General features: G+C 49.0%; 1 protein-coding gene across 1 annotated transcript; it reads left to right on the top strand.

Moving 5' to 3' along the window:
• The first annotated feature begins 5250 nt into the window (after positions 1-5250).
• Positions 5251-7747, top strand: RHOB (ras homolog family member B). Its single transcript, XM_055326925.1, has one exon. It carries the CDS (start codon positions 5682-5684, stop codon positions 6270-6272), a length of 591 nt encoding a protein of 196 aa, XP_055182900.1. The 5' UTR covers positions 5251-5681; the 3' UTR covers positions 6273-7747.
• The last annotated feature ends 5172 nt before the right edge of the window (positions 7748-12919 follow it).

A 12919-nucleotide genomic window follows, 5' to 3' on the forward strand; every position in this document is an offset into this window, starting at 1 on the left:
GTGCAGCTAAGTGTCTGGGCTCTCTGAAATGAAATCCAGCAGTGAGTTTGGCACAAATAAAAGGACATCATGCCCACAGGAAAATTAACAGGCTTCAGGGGGCTCATACAAAAGTGACTCCCAGAGATGATGCACGAAGGAGTAGCCACGGAGCTCCATGGACTTGTAGACATCTTAGAGCAGTGTCATCCAATAGATGTGTAATGTGAAACATGTGCGTGATTTAAAATTTTCTAGTTGTTACATTAAAAATCATAAAGAAGTCAGTTAGTTTGAATTATATATCCAAGCATATCAACATATTAAATCTAATACACTTATAAATCATATTCACTATATCTAAAATATTATCATTTCAATATGTAATTAATATGAAAATTATTAATGGACTATTTTACATGTTTTTTTTACATGTTTACATCTTAATTTGGGTGCTAAATTTTCATTGAAAATACCCAATCTGTATTTAGACTTCATAAAATTTCCAGTAGGAAAATGTAGATTCACATACCTAAGTTGTTTCAAACATTTGTAAAAGTTTCCCCATAACTGAATTAAATATCAGTTTGTTTGTTTTTTTAGTTTTCTGTGGCCTATGCCAGTATTCATTCAATTCTTTCTTTTTCCATCATTATGGAGATGTAATTGACATCAAACATTGGCTAAGTTCTAAGTGTACACATATAAAGTGTTGATATGATACACTTGCATATTACAAAATGATTATCACCATAGCCACAGTGTTAGCTAACCCCTCCACGAAACGTCACATAATTACCATCTCTTTTTTTGTGGTGAGAACATTTATGATCTACTCTCCTTAGCAACTTTCAAGTGTTAATACAGTATTATTAACTACAATCACCATGCTGCCCATCAGATCCCTACGACTAATTCATCTTGTAACTGGAAGTTTGTACTCTTTGATCAACATCTCCCCCATTTCCTCCACCCTGCATATCAGTCTTTCAATTTCAATTTCCATTAATTAAAATCAGATAACATTAAAAACTTAGCTCTTTGGTGGCATGAGCAGCATTTCAAGTGCTCAGCAGCCACATAGAGCTAACAGCTCCTGGACTGTGACACAGCCCAGTTTTAGAATGATTAGGAGCTGCCCCACTGCCCACCTTCTACTCCCCTTGAGTTGGCCCTGGGCTGGACCGACAGGTGTGTCTGATCCAAGTTCACTGCACACATTCTGTAGTTTAACAGTTTAGCTACAGCCAAACTCCTAGGAGCCCAGCCTTCCCTGTCTTAGGCCTGGGTCACATTGAATCACAAGCCCAGGGTAGAAGACAGATGTTTTACCTGCTGTGGCTCATAGCTGGAGACCTCAGAAAGTAGCTAGAAGACTCAGCTATGTAATTCATGGCTGAATGGAACCAGATGGACCAGATGGGGCCATCTTGGTTTTCCTACATTGCAATTGCATGGATAGTCTTAGAAGAGCCTTTTCCTTTTTAAAACTCATTGCACATGGGATCCCTGGGTGGCGCAGCGGTTTGGCGCCTGCCTTTGGCCCAGGGCGCGATCCTGGAGACCCGGGATCGAATCCCACGTCGGGCTCCCAGTGCATGGAGCCTGCTTCTCCCTCTGCCTGTGTCTCTGCCTCTCTCTTTCTCTCTCTCTCTGTGTGACTATCATAAATAAATAAATTAAAAAAATAAAAAAATAAAAATAAAAAAAAATAAAACTCATTGTACTGAGATGGAAGGTTGATAATAGTCCTAGAGACTTTAAGCTACTCCTTAAAGTGGGAAAAAATTTAAAAATCAAATGCTGTCAGGATTGTCTATGGCATTGCTGCTTCCTAGTAAATGCATGTTGGTAAAGAAATCATTATTACTTCTAATAATAACAGAATATCCAATAATTGCTTTCTGAACTGGGGAAAAATGATTTTTGAAGTTAAAGTTGTTTTACATTTCTGCATATTGTATTTAAGGCAAAAGAAGTCCATCGTTACGTAAATTAGTGAGATTCCACAGTTTTTTATCTCTTTCCTCAAATCTCTTTTAGAAGTTACTATTTAGGGATGCCTGGGTGGCTCACTCGTTAGGGACTGGACTCTTGATCTCAGCTTAGGTCTTGATCTCAGGGTCATGAGTTCAAGCTCCAGTTTGGGCTCCACTGTGTGGAGCCTACTTGGAAAAAAAAAAAAAAAAGAAGAAGTTACTATTTAGGAAGGAACTAATTTCTTAAGTGTATATGAAAATAGTTGTAGGTGTGTATAAATAGATATGTGATTATATACATATATAAAAATATATATGTGAAGAATTTCTAAAGAATCTGTTTGTAAAACTCTAGAGTTTGACATCCCTTGAAAAAAAATCTTAAAATAAAAATAGTCATAAAATGCATGCTTTTTAACTAAATAAAATTTTTTATAATCATAGATGCATTATCTATATACATATACTATATATATATATATTTTTTTTTTTTTTTAAAGCGGGGAAGGGGGGGAACCTATTAAGATTGCCACAAGGTGGCACTAAAATCTAATGAACATTCCAGTCTCTGATCTTGTCTGAGAGCAGTTGAGGGGTGATTTACAGGATCTGTAGGAAACACTGGACAAAAACAAAACAAAACAAAACCCCAAATAAATTGAACTGAAGATTGGAGATAGAATAACATCTCCCTTTTGTCTGGGAGGTAATTTCTCTCTCTCACTGGTGCAGGTATCTGTCATACAGTGAGTCTGTATGTTAATAAAGGTAATTTTTCACAGTTTTTGTCATGGACCAATCCTTGCCCTGGCCTTTCTGTAGGCGTGTCCTGTGCGGGGAGGAGGGAGGCAGGGAGGAGCCTGCCTGGCACATCACCTAGTTTGGAAAAGTTTATCCTGTGAGTGGTGCAGTCTTCGGAGTGGTCCGTTGCCAAAGAGCCTGTCAACGTATCCCGGGCATAAAAATGAACGCCATGAAGAGAACTTGCTGCAGAACACGGATTTTTCTATTTGTTTACTTTGGCATATTTACCAACTGAGTATTTTTAGAAATTATTGCCATACTCAAGTTCAGGCTTGGAACACTCATATATTATGTCTGAGAATCAGGAAATGAGTGAATCGAATCCCTCTTCCTGATTCTTTGTATTTTGGTTTTTCAAAAAAGACATGGTACAAAGTTTTGTTTGATAATTTAATATTTGAAGCTTAAGGACACCACCAAGATTCCCAGGCTATATTAAGATAAAGGAAAGCCGTGCTAACAATACACCTATAAAAGGTTTTGACTAAAAGAAGAAAAATTTAGATAAGATTTTTTTTAATAGGCTAAAAAAAAAGAAGTTTCCAGACAGGAACCCTAAACCAATGATCAAAAACCCCTTCTTTTCTTCCATGGAAGCCCATTGTCGAAAAATCATTTACTTGTTGATCATTTAGTTCCTTAGATCTGAAAAAGAAAAACAGTGGAGCTTATATCCAGTGTGAGGGAAGCCCTTTTGGGCATTTCAATTTGTTCCCCACAGGACAGGCTCTAGGGATTAGGGCACTACTGTCTTACTTAATTTGATAGATCTTTGGTGTTCACGTAGAGACCCAGAACTCAACATGTAAATCATACGGGAAAACACCACAGCTTAGTTACAGCTGGCTCCATGGGCTTGGTTGGATGGTTATTAACAGAGAGCCTGGAACCTGAGGTAGGAGATGCCAGAAAGTTCTGAGTTCCTGAGCATTTAAGTGAAATTCTTCTCCACAGTCATTTACTGGATTCTTTCATAGGGGCAGCCATGTGCTAGGTCTTCAGGATGCTGAGGTTAAGACAAAATCTTGGCTCTCTACCAGCTTCCAGTCTTAGAGACAGAGGCAGAAATACGAAGCCTTAATTTCAACATGATGTGTGGGGCTCTCCTTTGCTAAAAACCCAATAAAACATCCCACTGTGTCTTGATGGACATGGCCCAATCTGTGTAGTTGGTATTTTAGCCCTCCATGATTGGCCTCAACCTGAATTTCAATTCTCTCTCTCTTTCCATCAAGTGCAGTCACGTCAACCTAGTCTCTGTTTTTAGAGTTTGTCTTATTGTTTCCCACAGTTCTGTTTTTTTTCAAGCTCTTCCTTCTTGGCACCAAGCCCTCTCCCTGTCCCCCTGCCTCCTTCTTCTGTCCTGTGAAATCCTTTGCCTTAGGTCCTTCTATACTAGACTCTGGGCTAGATGAGTCAAGCCCAGAAGAAGAACTAGCAGAAGAACTAGCAGAAGAACTAGCACCCCACCGGACACTGATGTGCTGTGTCCTCGCCTGCAAGTTCCCTGTCTGCCCCTCTCTCCCCGGCCTCAGGCCTCCTCCTCTTCTTGCCCAGTGGGCTGGGAGGCCGTTGATTTTATTGTGCTATTTACTTCAGCACAGTTCTCAGCCTGACTACCAGGATCCGAATTCATCATGCAAACCAGAAGCTGCCTTTCTCTGCCTGGTAACTTCCTCCAAGTGGACATCAAGTCCTGCAAGCAGCCCCAACCTCCCTTTTTCATGGTCCCCCCCCTTCCCAGATCTTCACCTGGAGATGGGGGGTGGAGGAGGAAGGGGGGCTGATAGGACTTGGGAAGAGCTGGAGGCCGGGCCCAGGCCCACTCTGGCCTCCGGGGTCCAAACCTGGAAGGGTACCGGCTGCAGTGGGGGGGGGGCGGGGGGTGGGGTGGGGGTAGGAGTTGGAAGCGGTGGCCTAGACGAGGGAAGGGGCCGCTTCTGAAAGCAGAGAACAAAACCTTCCTTGGAAACAAACGTGTAGTGTGTATGCGTGTGTGCGTGTGTTTATTTAAAAACAAACCCGCTTAAAGGAGCCGCTCCCTCCCCCACGGTCCGGCCGCCGCTGGGAGTTTGCACGGAAGCGGGACAATTCCGAGTGGGAGGGAGTCGCCAACGCCCCCCCCCCCCCCCCAGAGTGCTGCCTGTCTCGGAACCGCTCGCCCAGGCCCCGCGGGCTCCAGCCCCCCGCCCCTCCCCCCAGCTCGGGGCCCCGGCCCCGCGCGCAGAAAACGCGGCAAAAAGGGGCGAACGCGGCCGCTGCGGCCACAGCCCGCAGCGCCCGCGGAGGCGCAGACTCCCCAGTCGCCGCCTCTCCCAGCCCCGCGGCCTGGGCCGTCAATCAAGCTCGGAGGCCCCGCCCCTGGGCTGCAGCGGGCGGCCAATCAGAGCCGAGCTCCGCAGCGATGAGCTCAGCCGGCTCGCTTCCCATTGGCCGGCTATATTAAGAAAGTGGCCGAACTCTTTAAATAGCGGGCGCTAGGGCCGCAGCCCGCATCTGCCACCGCAGTCCGGCTGCAGGCGAGGCTCTCCGGCGCCGGGGCCGAGACCGAGACCGAGACCGAGACCGAGACCGAGACCGAGACCCAGAGGAGCCCGGGGAGGGACTCGACCGGCTCCGCCGCTCCGCCGCCGTCGGCGCACAAAGGCGCGGACCCCGGACCCCGGACCCCGGGCCCGGGGCGGGGAGAGCGGCCACCGCCCGGCGCGGCGCGGAGACGCACGGCGCGCCCTATGCCCGCGCGCCCCCGCCGCGGCAGCCCGAGCGCAGCGAGAGGTCGCGCCGCCGCGGGGCCCGGGTGCAGCCGCCGACGCTCGCCCGCAGCGCGCAGCCCGAGGTGAGCGGTGAGCGGTGAGCGGCGAGCGGCACGGCGGCGAGGCGTTCGCGGGCCCCCTCCTGCTGCCCGGGCCCGGCCCGCTCATGGCGGCCATCCGCAAGAAGCTGGTGGTGGTGGGCGACGGCGCGTGCGGCAAGACGTGCCTGCTGATCGTGTTCAGTAAGGACGAGTTCCCCGAGGTGTACGTGCCCACCGTCTTCGAGAACTATGTGGCCGACATCGAGGTGGACGGCAAGCAGGTGGAGCTGGCGCTCTGGGACACGGCGGGCCAGGAGGACTACGACCGCCTGCGGCCACTCTCCTACCCGGACACCGACGTGATCCTCATGTGCTTCTCCGTGGACAGCCCCGACTCGCTGGAGAACATCCCCGAGAAGTGGGTGCCCGAGGTGAAGCACTTCTGCCCCAACGTGCCCATCATCCTGGTGGCCAACAAGAAAGACCTGCGCAGCGACGAGCACGTCCGCACGGAGCTGGCGCGCATGAAGCAGGAACCGGTGCGCACGGATGACGGCCGCGCCATGGCCGTGCGCATCCAAGCCTACGACTACCTCGAGTGCTCGGCCAAGACCAAGGAGGGCGTGCGCGAGGTCTTCGAGACGGCCACGCGCGCCGCGCTGCAGAAGCGCTACGGCTCGCAGAACGGCTGCATCAACTGCTGCAAGGTGCTATGAGGGCCGCGCCCGCCCCCCTGCCCCTGCCCCTGCCGGCGCGGCGCCCCCTCTCGGGCCCGCCCCCCACCCCCCCCCCCCGCCCCCGCCGCCCGCCCTCCAGCCTCGAGCCCGAAGAAGGGGAGACCCGCGCCCTCCCCGAGGCCCCCGCCGGGCTGCCCGACGGCGGCTCGGGCCCGGCCCCGGCCCCGGGCGCCCCGTCTCCAGCGTCTCTGCGCGCCCGGCTGTGCTGCACAGGCCCGGGCGCCTGCTGAGCGCCAGGGGCCCCCTGAGCGCCCTTCCCCGAAGAGCCGAGCCTCTTCGGAGCGTGTGGCCGCGAGTGTGTTCGACTTCCCCGCCCCACGGCCGCCCGCCCCCGCCTCTGGTCCCCGGAGAAGAGCTTGGCGCCGGGGTGCAGCCGCGCCCCAGCAGATGCTCGCCCAGAAGCGGCGAGCGGCCGCTGTCCCTTGTGTGTAACATAGACCGCGGGAACTGCGGGGGGCGGGGGGCTGGGGAGGACGGGGCGTTCTATGAATATAGATATAATTTTATTTTCGAAGGTAGGATGGTGTTATTTAATGGTGGTGGTGGGTGGAGTGACAGGGCGCTAGAACAGCCCCGGCCCACCCTGGGGCGGGCGCCCATCCAAGCGTGAACAGGACTTGGCCATCTTTCCGACCCCTGGGAAAACCTTTGCGAGCGCCGTGGGGCTGCGAGGACACAGCTTCCAGACTCCGGCCTCCTGCGGGCCAGCCCCGCCCGGGGCGCACCCCTCACCAGCCCTGGGCCGGAGGAGGGAGAGAGCGCTTCGGGTCTTTTTTTTGCCATAAGCGAACTTTGTGCCTGTCATACAAGTGGAAATCGTTCAGTCCAAGAAACTGATGTTATTTGATTTATTTAAAAGCTAAAACTTGTTCGGGTTTTTTTTTGGAAAGAATTCTTTGCACAATTGTTTTATTGTTTGACACTTAATGCACTTGTCATTTGCATAAGAAAGTAGCGTTCTGACCACCCCTGTACGCTGTAACCTCATCTACTTCTGATGTTTTGTTTTGTTTTGTTTTAAAGATGATGATGACTTTTAAAAAACAAAGGAAAAAAGGAACCACTAATTTTTGTTTTCTTGAAAAAGTGGCAACACTGTTTTGCGATTTTATTTGTGCAGGTATGCGCACTATTTTGATAAAGGGCAGTAACAAGTATTGGGACCTATTTAACTCCCCCTTCCTTTTTTTTTTTTTTCTTCACAAGGCAGTCTCAAAAGCTATGTGAAATTTTCTCTGCATCTCTGTACAGAGAATGAACCTGCCCCTAGCCTCTCCTTTCTTACCCTCCCTTCCCCACCCAGTGGTACTTCTACTAAATTGTTGTCTTGTTTTTTTATTTTTTAAATAAACTGACAAATGACAAAGTGGTGAGCTTATGATGTTTACATAAAAGTTCTATAAGCTGTGTATACAGTTTTTTATGTAAAATATTAAAAGACTATGATGATGACATTTATAAAATGGCTTCTGTGATTTAATAGTGTGTAAGAATTCATCCTCTTGAATTTGGGGCAAGGGGTGACTATTGCTAGACAAGATACTCTCTGGCCACCACTCCCATTTCCCTGATAGCATTTGTGGTAAATGAGGCCAAAATCCCTTTGGGGGATGAGTGAGGGTTGGGTGGCCAGGGGAGACTAGTTACTCCCGTCCCCATCCCAGGGGTAGGTGACTGACTGGGGTGCCCAGCCACCCAGTGCCCAAGCCTTTGACTTAATGTGCACTGTCTGTATGTCTTAAAACACCGCGTCTAAATCTGTGGGGCCTTTGCCTCCTACTTCTTGAAACTTGAAAATTTTTAAAATTTTGCACTTTAAATTTAATTCACATTTTTTTCTTAATCACAGGTGTGGGGCGGAGCTCTCTGTCTAGGAGGCTGGTTATGGGGTTCCCTTCACATCATCAAAGGGTTCCACAGCACCTAATATAAGATTATAGGTGGTTGCTTTTGGGACTGGAGCTCTGGGGTGGAAGTTGGGGGAGAGCAGCAATCATGACGGGATTCTTCAATCGTTGAACTTTGATCCGCGTGTATATCTACACAGAACCTAGAATGCTGTACTCTAAGTTCAGAGAATGGCCACATCATGGACGGAACACTGGATGTTTGGGTTGGCTGTTATTTAAGGTTAGGGCAGCCACATTTTGAGATTTGATCAAGATGAGCTCCAATTTCAGACACCTAGCCAGCTGCAGGGGGTCTCAGAACCAGTGGGGCAGGGCAGTTATATTTGGAGGCCACAGGAGAATCCTGCTCTGGGCATGATGGCTCAAACCTGCCAACTCTCAGCAGCTGCCAGGGAAAGTGGCTCCCCTCCCCATCTACCTAAGAGGTGTGGTTTTGTTTTTGAAATCAGCACTTTCTGGCTTTCTTGCACTTAGCTGCTACTTCTCCCTATCTCCCTCTCCACTCAGGGCAGAGACCCAGAAGTTTCTTTTTGAAGTCATTTTCTTCTCCTTCTCCTCCTCCTCCTCCTCCTCCTCCTCTTCTTCTTCTTCTTTTTTTTAATTCATGAGCGACACAGAGAAAGGCAGAGACACAGGCTCCCTGCAGGGAGCCTGATGTGGGTGGGGCTCCATCCCAGGACCCTGGGATCATGCCCTGAGCCGAAGGCAGATGCTCATCACTGAGCCACCCAAGCGTCCCTGAAGTCATTTGCTTTAAAGCTTGGGGCTTCTATTCCCTGTTTCTCCCCAGACTCCCAAGGGCTTTTGTTGTGTGAGGCAAACCTGGTTGCCGGTGGCCTTTCACCCACTGAAACCTGGCCAGAACAGGGCCTCCTGCGCAGCCAGGCCCATCAGCCAACAGACAGGAATTGTCTGGGCTTCTCCCAAGTGCAGAGTGGGAGATGGTCCCCAGGCTGGCTTCTTCCCTGGGCTACGGCTTGCCCCCTTCCTTGGCCCCTCAGCCCCACTCAACCTCCATCCCCAGAGCCTTCTTTTCCTTCTTCGTTTTAAAGACAGAACTTCCCATTGAAAAACAAAATGTTGATTTGCGGGTTTTACAGCTAGCAAATCCTCTGTACCAGGGAGTGCAGGACTCTGTGAAGAGCTCAGGCTTGGGCTCAATGCCCAGGACTCAGCTTTGTATCCAGCCAAGAGCCTGGAGACCCAGCCCTCTGAAAGGGCCTTTTCTGGGGTTCCTGGCTGCTCAAATCTGCCTGGTACCTATAATCTGGTTTTTATTTTTATTTTTTGAATATTTTGGGGAGACAACCACCCAGATGACGCATGGCAGCCTGAGTTATGCTTGTTTTAAAATGCATGGGATTCAATAATCCTGCCGGAACACACTCTTCTTGCTGCATTAGGATCCAACTGGAAAGTATAAAGACGAATTGCTGTAGGCTGGAAAATCAATTAGGAAAAAGAGGTAAAACATCTGGTGTTACTCTTAGGATATGAAAATTCATTTTGCACATTTAAAATAAATGTGCTGAGTTCATCTAATTGCCTGTTGAGCTGTTTCATAGAGAATAGTAGGGTGTTTCATTGATCCTGGGCATTTCATAGCAAGGGGCACTGGTGCAGGTTTTCGTTTAATCTTAATTCTAAATAAATCTGGATTGTATTTCTAAATTTTTTTTTCACACATGAGTACTTCTTTAATAGTGTACTTAGAATAGCAGTTTTCAAACTTCAGCATGCACCAGAATGACGTGGAGGAGGGCTGGTGAAAACCCAGATGGCTAGGCCTAGCCCCCAGAGTTTCTGATCCAGTAGGTCTAAGGTGGGGACAAAAAATTTGAATTTCTAGCAAGGTCCTAAGTGATGCTGACACTCCTGGTCTGGGGGCCACACTTTGAGAACTACTGGCTTGACATAAGGGAGACTCCTTGTCCACCCGCAGAGGAGGGAAATCATCTAGTAGGAAAGAAGCTGGAATTCCTCAGATTCGGGGTTCTCTCCCTGCAGTCCAGACTTCCTTACCCCAGAGAGTGCAGCACTTTCCCAGTGATTTCTTTCTAGGACAAACCGAACACACACACACACATACACACACACACACCCCCCTTATCTTCTTTACATTCTTGTGCAAAGGGGTTTTCACGCCCTCCTAGAGATTTATTTCTGCCACTCCTGAATTCAAAATGCAACTGCTCTCTATAATTCATTCAACGTTGGCACCTACTTTGTCAGTGTTGCCGAGATGCAAGTGCAAAGGCAAATAGGGTAAGGCCCTGGGCCTGGTGGGCTTGGCAGTTCCAGGGAATGCATTCGCTAGTACCTTGAACACAGCCTGCTCAAATGGCATTAGGCCCAGGATCCAATAGAAGCCTGGGAAGTTAGGGAGGACTTAATGGAGGAGGGAGCATTGGATCTGAGTCTTAAAGCAGGACCCAGTAATGTGTACCAGATAGGAGATGCAGCTTCTTTGTATTACTAAGGGGCCTGGCCTCTGGGGGATGAAGCTCTTTTGGGTGAGAACTACCTTTTACTTTTAGGCCCTCTGGCATATATTTCTTCAGCGAAGAAAAATGATGTGACCCAGCCGCTGGGTCACACAGAGCCGCTCCTCTGCCCTCGCTGTCCACACACAGGCCAGGAGAGAAGTTTGGTGATGATCGTTTCATTGTTTTCCCTGTGCCTTCCAGGGATGTGGGGCTGAAACAAGGGCGAGCTTTGTGGTAACTGCTCCCGGGAAACATGCAGCCTGGGCTCCAGCCACAAAGGGACCTTGTATTCCAGCCTGTAGGGGGACAGTTCCTCCCCACTTTCCTTGGTCCGTTTTCTTGCCGGAGGGAGCACCTGCACACTCAGGCTGCCCCCCCACCAACTCTCAGAATCCCCTTTCCTGGCTTGAGAGGTAAGCATCTGGAGCACCCAGTTCATTCCTTCCTGCCTATTCTTTTACTTATAAATATTTCCTGTTGAGGGGATCCCTGGGTGGCTCAGCGGTTTAGTGCCTGCCTTTGGCCTGGGTACGATCCTGGAGTCCCTGGATCGAGTCCTGCGTCAGGCTTCCGGCATGGAGCCTGCTTCTCCCCCTGCCTGTGTCTCTGCCTCTCTCTCTCTCTCTCTCATAAATAAATAAATAAATCTTTAAAAAAAAATATTTCCTGTTGACGAAAAGTCTCTCTCTGTGCTTCGCATTATGCCAGGAGCTTAGGACTCAGTAGACAAATAGGCAGGCATCTTCCATCCCCTTCTAGAGCTTTCTGTCTAGCAAGAGGTCTGAACAAGCAATAATAATGATGATGATGAGAGCTAATATTTCTTAGCTCTGCATCAGGTCCTATTCCAAGCCCTTAATTTGTATCGGTTTATGTAATCTCTGTATTAGTTATCTGTTGTTGCATCACGGATTATCTCAAAACTTAGTGGCTCAGAACATTTACTACTCACGGTTTTTATGAGTCAGGAATCCTGGGGATCCCTGGGTGGCGCAGCGGTTTGGTGCCTGCCTTTGGCCCAGGGCGCGATCCTGGAGACGCGGGATCGAATCCCACGTCGGGCTCTCGGTGCACGGAGCCTGCTTCTCCCTCTGCCTGTGTCTCTGCCTCTCTCTCTCTGTGTGTGACTATCATAAATAAATTAAAATATATATATATGAGTCAGGAATCCTGACACGGCTTACTTAGCTGGGTGCTCTGGCTCAGGGTTCCTCCTAAAACTGTAACCAAGGTATTGGCTGGGGCTAGATTTATCTCAAGACTCCCCTGGGGAAGCATCTGCTCTCCAGCACACTTGCTTGGTTGCTGGCAGGATTCAGTTTTTCACTGACTGAGGCCACATTCAGCTCCTTGCCATGTAGGCCTCTCCGTAGGGCAATCACAACATGAAGGTTCGCTCTATCAGAGCAGGTGAGAGAGAAGAGCCAGAGGAAGGGAGAGTAGGGGCAAGACAGGCATCCAAATCTTCTATAATCTAATCTTGGAAGTGACATCCCATTACTTTTGCTGTATTCTATTTATTAGAAGCAAGTAACTGGGTCTAAAGCACACTCGGTGGGAAGACATCACCCCAGGGCATGCACACCAGAAGGTGGGATCCTTGGGAGCCATTTTAGAAGCAGTATACCACAATCTCTTTGACAGTGCTCAGGTAGGTACTGTTTTCCTCACTTCCTGGTGGGATAACTGAGCCATAAGAGGTTAGACAACTTGCTCATGGTCATAGAACTCATACATATTTGAATCCAGGCTGTCTGGGTCCAGGACGACAACCTGACATATATGGTGGAATAACGATTCGAGAAAAATCGCCCTGACTGCCGTGTGGAGGATGGATTAGAGCAGGGAAAGCCAGAGGCAAGTAGGTCAGTGAGGAAGACTTTTTCCTGTTTCAGATAGAGATGAGAAAGCCTGAACCAAGGCACCAACAGGAGGAGAGGGTAGATTGGGAAAGCATCCAGGAGGTAGAAGGTATGGGAATAGGAGTGGGAGGCGCTATGCTGACCACCAGCGTTCTGGCTTGGGTGCCATTGAGGGTGCTGATGCTATAAGTTAAGGCAAAAATAAACAGAGAATGGGCAGATTTGGAGGCAGGGCACCAGAAGGCTGTGTTGAGTATGGTTTTATATGCACAGAGTATGGGGTACCTTTGGATGAACACTATCCTTCTCATTCTCACCTTCCTTCTCAGACCACAATCCATGTACTTTCTGTACATTTAGACTAGTGT

Source organism: Nyctereutes procyonoides, unplaced genomic scaffold (genome assembly GCF_905146905.1).
Source record: "Nyctereutes procyonoides isolate TBG_1078 unplaced genomic scaffold, NYPRO_anot_genome, whole genome shotgun sequence".
NCBI lineage: Eukaryota > Metazoa > Chordata > Mammalia > Carnivora > Canidae > Nyctereutes > Nyctereutes procyonoides.